Source organism: Rhinoraja longicauda, chromosome 10 (assembly GCF_053455715.1).
Source record: "Rhinoraja longicauda isolate Sanriku21f chromosome 10, sRhiLon1.1, whole genome shotgun sequence".
In the NCBI taxonomy this organism is placed as follows: Eukaryota; Metazoa; Chordata; class Chondrichthyes; order Rajiformes; family Arhynchobatidae; genus Rhinoraja; species Rhinoraja longicauda.
In genome coordinates this window covers 12,156,881-12,170,218 of record NC_135962.1, presented here as the reverse complement: position 1 = coordinate 12,170,218, position 13,338 = coordinate 12,156,881, and the positions used below count along the sequence as shown (strand labels likewise).

The following is a 13,338-nucleotide window of genomic DNA, read 5'->3' as shown; positions in this document are numbered from 1 at the left end:
GTGGATCTAGGACAGAGTTTACAGGTCTTTTTCTCTCTGTAGCCATCCTGTGATACTCTACAGTCAGCTGGACATGAGCTGTTAACGAAGCAGTCTGGTATATTTTTACCAGGTGAGGCATTATATATTGCAAGGGTGCAAGACGAAGATAGACACTGAATGCTGGAGTAACTCAGCGGGATTGGCAGCATCTCTGGAGAGAAGGAAGGGGTGACATTTCGGGTCAAGGCCCTTTTTCAGACTCGTCTGCAAGACCACTGATTACCCGATTAAAGTCAGCAGAAAATGGTCTCTTTGCTTGCTGCTGTCAAACAGTTGTCCATCATTGTAGTCTGAAGAAGGGTCTCAACCCGAAACGTCACCCATTCCTTCTATCCAGAGATGCTGCCTGTCACGCTGAGTTACTCCAGCATTTTGTGTCTATCTTCAGTGTAAACCTGCATCTGCAGTTCCTTCCTATACAGTTGTCCATCATTCCCGACTCCAGTCGCCACAGAGTCCTCTGGGCAGAGATGGACAGGCTATTTCTCCGCTCAAAGCTCCCCTTGTCAGTAACAACTACGCCGCAAGTTCCTGTTTTGAATGGAGTGACATTTGTAGAGCTCAGTGATTGAAGTACCGCATCATTTGCATTTAAAATGTCTGGAGGAAGTTGGTGCAGAAAAACAAACTGACTGAGGCTCAGGTGGCAACTGGGTTCAGACTGAACAGATATCACACGACCGACCGACGAAACACCGAGTTGATTTCCCTTTGAATTTATGGCCTAGCATAAAGGTCGAGACCTTGTTTGTCTGTGAACTTTCTTAGTCGCAGACCTCAAAAACAATGCCCAGTGACACGTCAGGAATGACTGAATATATTAAATGTGCTGGACTGGTTCCTATGCTCACAGTAGCATTATGCTGTGGACTCTAAAGTAGCAAGGAGCAAAATCTCATTCAAAAACATGAATGAGTTTTCTACCAATATTCAGCATTAGGCCTGGGATATTTGTTTCTGTGCAGTCAGATGCTGAATCTAATTTCTTAAACATGTGTACATGGAGGCAATGTTTTTTTAGAGATACATAGAAACAGGTCCTTCGGCCTACCAAGTCAACACCAACCATCCATCACCGTCCACGCGAGTTCCATGTTATCCCACTCTCACATCCACTCCTTACACATTAGGGGGATTTAAAAAAAACCTGAGACCAATGGACCCATAAACACGCACGTCTCTGGGATGTGGGAGGAAACCGGAGCACCCGGAGGAAATCCATGCAGTCACAGGGAGAACCAGCATGACTGTGCCTCCAAACAGATGCAGGGATGCTTGACTTAAAAATCTCCCTCCACATAGTCTGAGAGGAAATTGCTCAACATGTGTGGAATTATCTGAAACTGAGCAGGAGGAATGAGGAGAAGTTATTTACTCCTCAGGTGTGATGTCTTGTCCATAATTGAGGAGAGTAAATGGGGTCTAACCAGAGGTACACATATTCATACTGTCAGTCTGCATCTGTGGGAAGAGAAACCAAGTTATCTTTGCGGGTCGAAGACCACTCCCACAGCTGCTAATGTGATTATATCCCTCATTCCTGATTGGGAGGGTGCTGTTTAGCCTAATTAAAAGTGGCCCACCAATTCACACAATCTTAATTAAATGCTACATGTTGAGCAGTCTCTGGGGAAGGAGATCTGAATGCGGAGTTGTTGGAAGTTATATTCATCATCTTTCCACCACCTGAGTGCTGAGATGTTGACTATGATTTGTCAGTCAGGTTCTGTGCTGTTTCCAAACTTGTCATATATATCATTGCTTTCAAGTCACAAGTGATTGGAGCAGAATTAGGCCATTCGGCCCATCAAGTCTACACTGCCATTCAACCATGGCTGATCTATCTCTCCCTCCTAACCCCATTTTCCTGCCTTCTCCCCATAACCCCTGACACCCACACTAATCAAAAACCTACCTATCTCCACCTTTAAAATATCCACTGACTTGGCCTCCACAGCCTTCTGTGACAAAGAATTCCACAGATTCACCACCCACTGACTATAATCAGCACCACATCTATAATCTTCCCCACAGCCCCACATCTCCCTGAGGGGATTGTGCTCCTGGCCTCTTTGCATGATCCTTGTCTTAAATGAAAGGCCCTCCTTAATCTGCCAGACTTCTAAACTCCGCACTTCTATCCCAAACTTTCCTGTCCCATTGTGTCTTTGTTCTCTTTGGAGGCTCCCTAAAATCTGCCCCCCAGATCATATGCCCGGCCACCTCCTGGCAAGACTCCGCTCCTGCGCCTTTGTTTATGTAATAGTTCTCCCATGGACTGCCTTGCTTTGATGTTAAAGGAACTACGTGTAAGAACTGTTTTGTATCTTAATATAGATGTGTCAAATAGAAGGCAATAGAGACTAAACATCCCTTGCTTGCTCTCCCCCCCTCTCTCTCTCTCGCTCTCCCCCTCCCTCTCCCTCTCTCTATCTCTTCTCTTTGATCTCTATATCCTCCTCTCATACAACTGTCTCTCTCTCTCTCTCATTCTCTCAAGCTCTTTCTCTCCTCTTTCCCCTTTCATTCACTCTCCTCTTGTTATTCCACTCCCTCCATCTTTCCTTTTCTCTCCTCCCCTTTTATTTTCTATCCTCTCTCTGCAGTCTATCCCACTTTCTTTCAGTCCTCTCCTTATCTGACACCCCTTTGTCTTCTTGCCTCCTTTTTTCCCCTTTGGACCCCTTTGTCACCCTTTGTGTAACTTTTGTCCGCCCATCTGCCAATCAAATCCCGCCCCTCTCACTTGTATCCACCTATCACTTGCCAGGCTTTATCCTACTGCCATCTCTTTCCCGCTCTCTTCCCCCCGACAACAATGATTCTGAAGAAGGATTCTGACCCAAAACAACATCTATCCTTGTCCTCCAGAGATGATGCCTGACCCACTGAGTTACTCCAGCACTTTGTGTTCTGCGGAAAATTTCAGCATCTGCAGTTCCTTGTGTCTCCACCCTACTTCATCCTCCACTCTATTTTAATCTCTTACCTTCGACTTTTTCTCTCTCTCTCTGTTTCCACTTTCTCCCCATTATTATCTCTTTCATTCTTTTTTTCACACAGAGTGGTGAATCTGTGGAATTCTCTGCCACAGAAGGTAGTTGAGGCCAGTTCATTGGCTATATTTAAGAGGGAGTTAGATGTGGCCCTTGTGGCTAAAGGGATCAGGGGGTATGGAGAGAAGGCAGGTACAGGTTACTGAGCTGGATGATCAGCCATGATCATATTGAATGGCGGTGCAGGTTCGAAGGGCCGAATGGCCTACTCCTGCACCTATTTTCTATGTTTCTATGTTTCTATCTCTCTCTGTCTTTCTCCTACATCGCCAACTCCCTTATCTCTCCCACTCCCCCTCTCCTCCCTCTCCTCCCTCTCTCCCCTTGTCTTTTCTAGTTTCTCTCCCTCTCCCTCTTTCTCTCTTTGTTTCTCTCCCTCTTTCTCTGTCTCTCTCCCTCTTCCCTCCCCCACGCTTTCTCTCTCGGAGACTGCACCATTTCCTGGATTACTTGTTCCCTACGTTTGGTTACATTGCTCCAACACTGAAACCCCTGTCAGGTGAACTTCATTGAACAATCTCTTGTCTTGGTGTTGCAGAATAAACCCCAGAGAGTTAAAAGGAACGAGCTCTGTTCACCCTTCAAAGTCTCCTTCAAGAAACAGTATTCCTGGATTCAACTGGCTGGCCATTCAGGTAATTCACCTCAAATGAGGCACTTTAACTTTGAGGCAACATGCATTTGTGTCTATCTTCTTTTACCTCTCCGTTTTAAGGAAGGGGAAGATTTGCTTTGGCCTAATGCCTTTGAACAGAAGAGGCTACTGTGTGTTTGTGACTCTTAGGAATGAAGGAAAACACAACAGGCAATTTGCAGACAACAAGCTCCCCAAAATAGTTTTGACATAATGAGCCAAGAATTTGCCGCAACATAATTGCTTCGGACAAAAATGTCGTACCAGCACTTAGGGGAAACCTGCAGTTATCCTTCAAAATAGGGTCAGAATCCACACGAGAGGTCAGACAGGCATCATTTAATTTCATATATCGAAGACCATAAAATGGAGCAGAATATGGCCTTTAATCCCCTCATACCACCTCTGTCATCAATAATGTGGCCCACTCTACATCGGCAAGACCGAGCGTAGACCCCGGTGACCATTTTGCCGAACACCTACTGAATCTCCCGGACAACCCACCTGCCTATCAGCCCCCCTCACCTGTATCCATCTGTCTCTACCTGGGCTCTGCCTCACAACCAACTCTCTATTCCCCCAATTCCAATCAGTCTGAAGAAGGGTCTCGACCCAAAATGTCATCGATCCATTCCCTCCACAGATGCTGACTGCCTTCTGAGTTCCTTTACTTTACTTTAGTTTAGAGATATTTCGGCCCGTCGAGTCCGCACCGACCAGCGATCCCCGCACATTAACACTAGCCTACACACTCTAGGGACAATTTACACTTATAACAACAATTAACCTACAAACCGGTATGTTCTTTGGAGTGTGGGGGGAAACCGAAGATCTTGGAGAAAACCCACGCAGTCACGGGGAGAACGTACAAACTCAGTACAGATATCACCCGTAGTCGGGATCGAACTCGGATCTCTGGCGCTGCAAGCTCTGTAAGGCAGCAACTCTACTGCTGCGCCACCGTGCCGCATTTTCTCCACAATGTTTGGTAATTTGCGTTAAAGTGCACTGTGCCAGAAATGAATGCAGTATAATTTTTCAAATTAGCGTTGCGTGTTTTTATTGTTATGGCTTAATATGTATGTGAAGAGTTCTTAACTTATTTGTCACGTCTCATCAAGTGTGTTTTGTTCCCTTTGGTCATTGTTTCCTGTTTACAGACGTCTCTGCTATCTGTGGTTTGGACGATTAACTTTATAAAGGTCAGAGGACAAAGGGTCCCAGTATTCATGCGTCATCGGCTTTGCCAAGTTTCTGAAGTGACCGAAAATAATCTTCAAACTAGTTCCCCTGCTTGTTTGCCACACACAGTCCGTCCGATATTCACGAATAGTGGCCCCAGCTTTAACTTTCCCAAAGTTGAAGTGCTTGTGCAGGGCTCCCACTCATTGACTCAAGCAAGAACCTCCCCTGCCTCTTCGTGGTCCTGACCCAGAGGTACCTGCTAAACCTGTCATAGACACAAAATGCTGGAGCAACTCAGCGGGACAGGCAGCATCTCTGGAGAGAAGGAATGGGTGACTTTTCGGGCCGAGACCCTTCCATCAGAGCTGTCTTTCCCTTTGCAATTCTTCTTGGATCTCCTCATATTCCTGCCTGGTGGCACCACGTAAACCAGCCTGGAGCTTCCCCCTATCCATCCCAATCTTCATAGATCTCCTCTGATTTTGCCCAGAGCTTTGTAGCAGTCCCCAGGGAGGGACTAGGGCCTCCCTTAGGGATAGCTATTAAGCTCCTTAATCCCAAAAGAGTCAAGTCAAGTCAAGTCAATTTTATTTGTATAGCACATTTAAAAACAACCCGCGTTGACCAAAGTGCTGTACATCAGTTCAGGTACTAAGAAACGAACATACAATGGCACACAAACATAACAGCATATACATAAACAGTTCACAGCGCCCCCTCAGAGGGCCTCAAACGCTAGAGAGTAGAAATAGGTTTTGAGCCTGGACTTAAAGGAGTCGATGGAGGGGGCAGTTCTGATGGGGAGGAGGGATGCTGTTCCACAGTCTAGGAGCTGCAACTGCAAAAGCACGGTCACCCCTGAGCTTAAGCCTAGACCGCGGGATAGTGAGTAGCCCCAAGTCGGCCGACCTGAGGGACCTGGAGATAGAGTGGTGGGTTAGAAGATTTTTGATGTAGGGGGGGGGGATGTCCATTTAGGGCTTTATATGTGAATAGGAGGAGCTTGAAGTTGATTCTGTACCGTACTGGGAGCCAGTGGAGAGAGGCCAGAATCGGGGTGATGTGGTCCCTTTTACGGGTACCCGTCAGGAGTCTCGCTGTGGCGTTTTGGACCAATTGTAGGCGGGACAGGGATGATTGGCTGATCCCAGTGTATAGGGAGTTGCAGTAGTCTAGGCGGGAGGCCCAGAGGATAATTTTTAAATCATTCCTTATAGGTTTCTTTGTGAATCAAGGGGCTCCCCCCTCTCCTGATTCGGTCTATAACCTGCCTCTACTCCATTCAATGCAGTCCAATGCTTCTCCTATTCACCTCCCAGCCACTCTACTGGGCAGGTGTAGGATGGTTCTTGCACCTTGACACCTCCATTGCCCACATTCATCATGTACACCAAGGGTGGTGGGCGTATGGAACAAGCTGTCAGAGGAGGTAGTTGAGGCCGGGACTATCCCAACGTTTAAGAAACAGTTAAGACAGGTACATGGATAGGACAGGTTTGGAGGGATATGGACCAAACGCAGGCAGGTGGGACTAGTGTAGCTGGGACATGTTGGCCGGTGCCAAAGGGCCTGTTTCCACGCTGTATCACTCTTATGACTCTATGACTTTATTAAAAGGATATCTTCCTCTGTTTGCCTCTTAGGTAGTTTCAAAGCAGGGGATGGTGGGAAGATCCTCAAGAAGTACAGTGAAAACGAGAAGGTGTGCTTTGAGCAACTACAAACGGACCCTCTGGCTCCCTTTGTGCCCTGTTACCATGGCGTGATCCAAAAGGAAGACGAGCTGTACCTTCAGCTGGATGACCTGTTGGCTGAGTTTGACAGCCCGTGTGTAATGGATTGTAAAATGGGAGTAAGGTATGTAATAGCTTTGTCTTCCACATGGGTGTTCAAGGTGACCTGGAGTTAACTTCATTGCTTTGAGAAAGGGGGAAGAAAGGATGGCGGAGAGAAGTGAAAGCCATGAATGAACGAGAAATAAAGGAAGCCTTTCAGAGCCGCTGACAGCAATTCTTGATGTGCCACCACTGCGGTAAAAGAGGACGCGTAGCAATCAATTTGATGATGAGAGAGGAGATCTGTATTAAAATAATTGCCAGAACTTTTATTCATCACCAACTGTGACTGGAAAGACATAGTCCGTGGCACTCTGCCCTCAATAAGCACCCATCCTTGCTTTGATGGCTTTGACACACTGGAATTTAGAAGGATGAGAGGGGATCTTATCGAAACGTATAAGATTAATAAGGGGTTGGACACGTTAGAGACAGGAAACATGTTCCCAATGTTGGGGGAGTCCAGAACCAGGGGCCACAGTTTAAGAATAAGGGGTAGGGCATTTAGAACAGAGATGAGGAAAAACATTTTTAGTCAGAGAGTTGTGAATCTGTGGAATTCTCTGCCTCAGAGGGCAGTGGAGGCCAATTCTCCGAATACATTCAAGAGAGAGCTAGATAGAGCTCTTAAGGATAGTGGAGTCAGGGGGTATGGGGAGAAAGCAGGAACGGGGTACTGATTGAGAATGATCAGCCATGATCACATTGAATGGCGGTGCTGGCTCGAAGGGCCGAATGGCCTACTCCTGCACCTATTGTCCATTGTCTATTGTCTATTGACTCCTGACATATCCACTGCTGATCTATCGACTTGGCAGCTGTGCGAACTGCATACTGAAAATTGAAGATAGACCCAAAATGCTGGAGTAACTCAGTGGGACAGGCAGCATCTCTGGAGAGAAGGAATGTGTGATGTTTCAGGTCGAGACCCTTCTTCAGACTCAAAACGTCACCCATTCCTTCTATCCAGAGATGCTTCTTGTCCCGCTGAGTTACTCCAGCACTTTGTGTCTATCTTCGGTGTAAACTAGCATTTGCAGTTCCTTCCTACTGAAAATTGGCAATAGCTTGGAACAGCTTCTCTCCTTGCACTCAGCAAAGTCAAACTCAATAAAAACTCTCCAACCCGTTTTCCTAATCTTGGATTGTGAGATTCATCCGATTGCCCACTGCCTCCTGCTCCAGTAATGTCTTGAATGAATAATTCTCAGTCGCTCTGCCCTTGCCCCTCCCTATCTCTGCAACCACCTCCAGTAGTGCAATCCTTCTACACTCCCATTCCTAATTCCGGCGCTCTCCACCATTGGCAGCCATGCCTTCAGTCACTCTAAGCCCATGAACTCTGTCCCTGTGTCTCTCAGCCCCCTCCATGTTTCTCATTCATTTCCTCCCACTCCATGTTCCTCACCGGGGCAGCACGGTGGCGCAGCGGTAGAGTTGCTGCCTTACAGCGAAGGCAGCGCCGGAGACCCGGGTTCGATCCTGACTACGGGTGCTGTCTGTACGGAGTTTGTACGTTCTCACCGTGACCTGCGCGGGTTTTCCCCAAGATCTTCGGTTTCCTCCCACACTCCAAAGATGTACAGGTATGTAGGTTAATTGGCTTCATAAACATTTTTTTTAAAATTGTCCCTGGTGGGTATTGGATAGTGTTAATGCGCAGGGATCGCTAGTGGGCACGGACCGGTGGGCCAAAAGGGCCTGTTTCCGCGCTGTATCTCTAAACTAAAAATTTGATCAAAGCAGTGGCTCAATGTTCTTTTAAAAAAATTAAAACTCCTGCCTAGCATCTGAAAACATTTCACTACATTAAAGGAGCTATGTAATTGGAAGTTCAATCATTGAGACGTCGGAACATGAAAACAGGTCCCATGCATGGCAACCATCAACACCCTACTCAGATTAATTGTACACTGTTGTATTCTCCCCACATTACCATAAACACTCACCCACCCCCCAAAGTTTCTACCACTCACCTACTCACTGGGGGCAATTTACAGCAACCAATTACCCTACTGGCCGCCATGTCTTTGGACTGAGGGCGAAAAATGGGTCACAGGAAGAAAGTGCAAACTCCACACAGACAGCACCTCCGAGCTCCGAGAACAGCATATAATCCTCCAACACTTTCGCCACCTCCTATGGGATCCCACTACTGACCACATCTTCCCATCTCCACCCCTTTCTGTTTTCCGCAGAGACCGTTCCCTCCTTAACTCCCTGGTCAACTCATCCCACCCACCCACTCCTCCCTAGGTACTTTCCCCTAAAACCGCAGGAGATGCAACACCTGTCCCTAAACCTCCCCCCTCGACTCCATCCAAGGACCCTGACAGTTTTTCCAGGTGAGGCAGAGGCTCACTTGCACCTCCTCCAACCTCATCTATTGTATCCACTTTTCCAAGTGTCAACTTCTGTACATCGGCGAGACCAAACTCAGGCTCGGCGATCGTTTCGCTGAACATCTCTGCTCAGTCCGCCTTAACCAACCTGATCTCCCGGTGGCTCAGCATTTTAACTCCCCCTCCCATTCTCAATCTGACCTTTCTGTCCTGGGCCTCCTCCTTTGTCAGAATGAGGCCCAGTGCAAATTGGAGGAACAGCACCTCATATTTCGCTTGGGAAGCTTACATCCCAGCAGTATGAACGTTGATTTCTCTGACTTCAAATAGCCCTTGCTTTCCCTCCCTCTCCATCCCCTCTCCCTTCCCAGTTCTCCCACCAGTCTTACTGTCTCCAACTACATTCTGTCTCTGTCCCACCTACTCCCCTGACATCAGCCTGAAGTAGGGTCTCAACCCGAAACGTCACCCATTCCTTCTCTCCCGAGATGCTGCCTGACCCGCTGAGTTACTCCAGCATTTTGCCACTGTGCCATCAAATTTGTTGCAGTTGCTATAAAGTCCAGCCCACTGATTAACTAGAATAGGGGAGAGCAGTGACGAACAAGACTTGGATAATAATAATAATAACAACAACAACAACAACAACAACAATAATAATAATAATAATAATAATAATAATAATAATAATATAATAATAATAAGAATAAATGTTATATGGATTAAAACTAATATAATTAACCAAACCACCACGAATATGGCGACCCACTGCCAGTCATCAATTACACTGGACAAGCCCAAAATAGACACAAAATGCTGGAGTAACTGCAGCGGGACAGGCCATCTGAAGAAGGGTCTCAACCCGAAACGTCACCCATTCCTTCTCTCCAGAGATGCTGCCTGTCCCGCTGAGTTACTCTAGCATTTTGTGTCTACTGTTTAAACCAGCATCTGAAGTTCCTCCCTACACAGACTGGACAAGCCCAATCACCAACTACACTTGGATCCATACGGTGAACTAGTGTGTAGAGATTGTATATGGACACTGTTGGACCAGTGTGATCTATATCAGTGCAAGCATACAAAATACAAGGCTCAATCCAACTTTTGCACGTGTTCCAAATCTCAGAATGAATTCAGTTGGGATTATGTTTAGAAGCTGTTCAGAGCAAAGGCAGTGGTGGCAGTGGTTTAGTTCCTGGAATCTGTGAGCTTCCCACTCACTTCCGCAGACCACCAGCTCTCTCTGTGTAGGAAGGAACCGCGGGTCAGACTGAAGAAGGGTCTCGACCCAAAACGTCACCCATTCCTTCTCTCCAGAGAGGCTGCCTGTCCCGCTGAGTTACTCCAGCATTTTGTGTCTAACAAGGAACTGCAGATGCTGGTTTACACCGAAGATAGACACAAAATGCTGGAGTAACTCAGCGGGACAGGCAGCAACTACGGAGAGAAGGAATGTATCTGTTTTTCCACTCCAGGCTCGACTCTTTCCATGATGGGCCCGTTTATAGAATGCTAGCTCACAGGTAGACATAAGGGAGGACTTGCTGACGCCTCTGTAGATCACTATCACGCCAGGTCTGTGTTTCCCTCCTAGAACACCACTCTTTGCAAACCACAAGAATCTAGTCTAGGCTGCTTGTGCAAATCCGGTTGAGTTTCCCTTTTGTGTAGGAGAATTCTTTTTGATTTTATTACTCAAGGCTGTAATTACTGCACACCAATGCACTTTGCTAGAAAAAGCGTTCAAGACCTTATCCCAATCAACATCTGAAACATTTGCATTAAATGGAAGTCAGTTTCAAATGCTCAAAGTCAGAAGTGTCCAAGTTAGTGCACCCTGTAAGATTCGACCGCGCATTGAAAGACAAGAAGTGAACTTCAGTTGCTAGATGTTGAAGTGATGACTTCTCAGGGCACTTTCCCATGCGTCCGCAGGAGATGCAACATCTGCCCATTTACTCGTTTCCTTGTCACCATCCAAGGATGGACGTAGTCCTCCATGTGAAGCAGTAATTCACGTGCACTTTGTATAATTCAAGGCACTGCATTCAGCACTCTGCTCTCAGTGCACTGCATTCAGACTATGTGCTCTTCTGCAATACAATACAATACAATACAATATATCTTTATTGTCATTGGGTACAACGAGATTGGGAATGCGCCTCCCATATGATGCAATAATTTAATTAATTTAAACAACAACAACCCAACAAAACAAATTGTAACAATTTTAAGACAGAATAAAGTGCAAGTAGATCTGTGCCGGATCACTGTGCGATGTGACCATCCGGCTCAGCAGGACCGGTTCATAGCAGCTATGGCCCTGGGGATGAAGCTGTTCCTGAGTCTGGAGATGCGGGCGTAGAAGGCCTTGTATCGTCTGCCCGATGGAAGGAGTTCGAACAGATTGTTGCAGGGGTGTGAAGAGTCTTTGTGGATGCTGGTGGCTTTTCTGAGGCATCGTGTGTTGTAGATGCCCTCCAAGGCTGGTAGCTGTGTTCCGATGGTCCTCTGAGCTCTATGGACTACCCGCTGTAGAGCTTTCCTTTCTGCCTCCGTGCAGCTGAGATACCACACAGGGATGCCATGTGTTAGGATGCTCTCTATGGTGCAGCGGTAGAAGGTCGTCAGCAGCTGTTGGGGTAGACCAGACTTTTTCAGTGTTCTTAGGTAGAACAGTCGTTGCTGTGCCTTCTTGACCAGCGCAGCAGTGTTATTGGACTGCAGTGCATAAACCAAGCACAGATTAGGTAGGTTTTGTGGGACACCTTCACTCAACCCACAGGGGTGACCCTGAGCTTCCAGTCAACTGTCCCTTTAATTCTCCACAACCTCCCCACACCCCGCTGCCACTCCGACCTCTGTCTCTGATCTCTGCTATTCCAATGAAGCTGGACAAAAACATATAAGATTATTAAGGGATTGGACACGCTGGAGGCAGGAAACATGTTCCCAATGTTGGGGGAGTCTAGAACCAGGGGCCACAGTTTAAGAATAAGGGGTAGGCCATTTAGAACGGAGATGAGGAAAACCTTTTTCACTCAGAGAGTTGTAAATCTGTGGAATTCTCTGCCTCAGAAGGCAGTGGAGGCCAATTCTCTGGATGCTTTCAAGAGAGAGAGATAGATAGAGCTCTTAAAGATAGCGGAGTCAGGGGGTATGGGGAGAGGGCAGGAACGGGGTACTGATTGAGAATGATCAGCCATGATCACATTGAATGGTGGTGCAGGCTCGAAGGGCAGAATGGCCTCCTCCTGCACCTGTTGTCTATTGTCTATTGTTTTTGGTATATTGGCCTTCATCAGTCAGGGGATTGAGTATAGTCGTCGGGGCATCATGTAACAGTTGTACAAGATGTTGGTGAGGTAGCATTTAGAATATTGTGTTCAGTTTTGGTTACCCTGGTATAGGAATGGATGTCATTAAGCTGGGAAGAGTATTGAGTAAAGAGGGCCTCCTCCTGCACCTATTGTCTATTGTCTATCTTCTGCCCAGGCTTGTTGCAGCCCTTGGGATTTAGCATTGAATTTACCAGTTTCAGATCACCAGCCCTTGCTGGCCACTTCTGATCTATGATCATCCACGTAGCATTAACTCAGCTTTATCCTCACCACAGTTGCTGCCTGGCCTGCTGGGTAGTTCCAGCGTTCTCTTTTATTCCTGATTTATTCTGCATCTCCACAGTCCCAGTTTGTTTTATCTCTCCCTCCTGCTCTCATAAATCTCCATCTATTTACCACTCCTACAGCTTTGATTAACAAGCAACCATTACCTTCTCGACTGGATCCTGACGTCTCGCTGGCATTCCTTTTGGTCTCTTCATCCCTACCCTTCAGTGACTTTAACCTCATTTGTTTTCCACTTCTCTAGAAAAGTCATTGACCTGAAACATCGACACCCTCTCACTGCACAGATGCTGCCTGACGTGCTGAATACCCCCTGTTTTTATTTCAATAAATTAATGCCGTATATAAATAAATAATGCAATACTAATTTAGGATACTATCACTGGAACCTATGCCTCAACTATCATTTCTTATGACTCCAAAGACAACACTCTAAATCTCCCAAAGATATGCTCCCGATGATGTGGCCTTCTTTACATCTGCGAGACCGAGTGTAGAATGGGCAACTGTTTCATAGAGTCATGTAACATGGAAACAGGCCCTTCGGCCCAACCTGCCCACACCGGCCAACACGTCCCAGCTACGCTAGTCCCACCTGCCTGTGTTTGGTCCATA

At 46.8% G+C, this 13,338-nt stretch overlaps 1 protein-coding gene across 2 annotated transcripts in view; it reads left to right on the top strand.

Annotated features, from left to right (window-relative positions):
• Positions 1 to 13,338, top strand: part of LOC144597604 (inositol-trisphosphate 3-kinase A-like) — a 77,335-nt gene that overhangs the window by 43,988 nt on the left and 20,009 nt on the right. For both annotated transcript variants that reach the window (XM_078407107.1, XM_078407108.1), the window contains exons 2-3: positions 3,637 to 3,733; positions 6,561 to 6,774. In XM_078407107.1, coding sequence (XP_078263233.1) covers positions 3,637 to 3,733; positions 6,561 to 6,774 — 311 coding nt within the window. The remainder of the gene's footprint in view (positions 1 to 3,636; positions 3,734 to 6,560; positions 6,775 to 13,338) is intronic.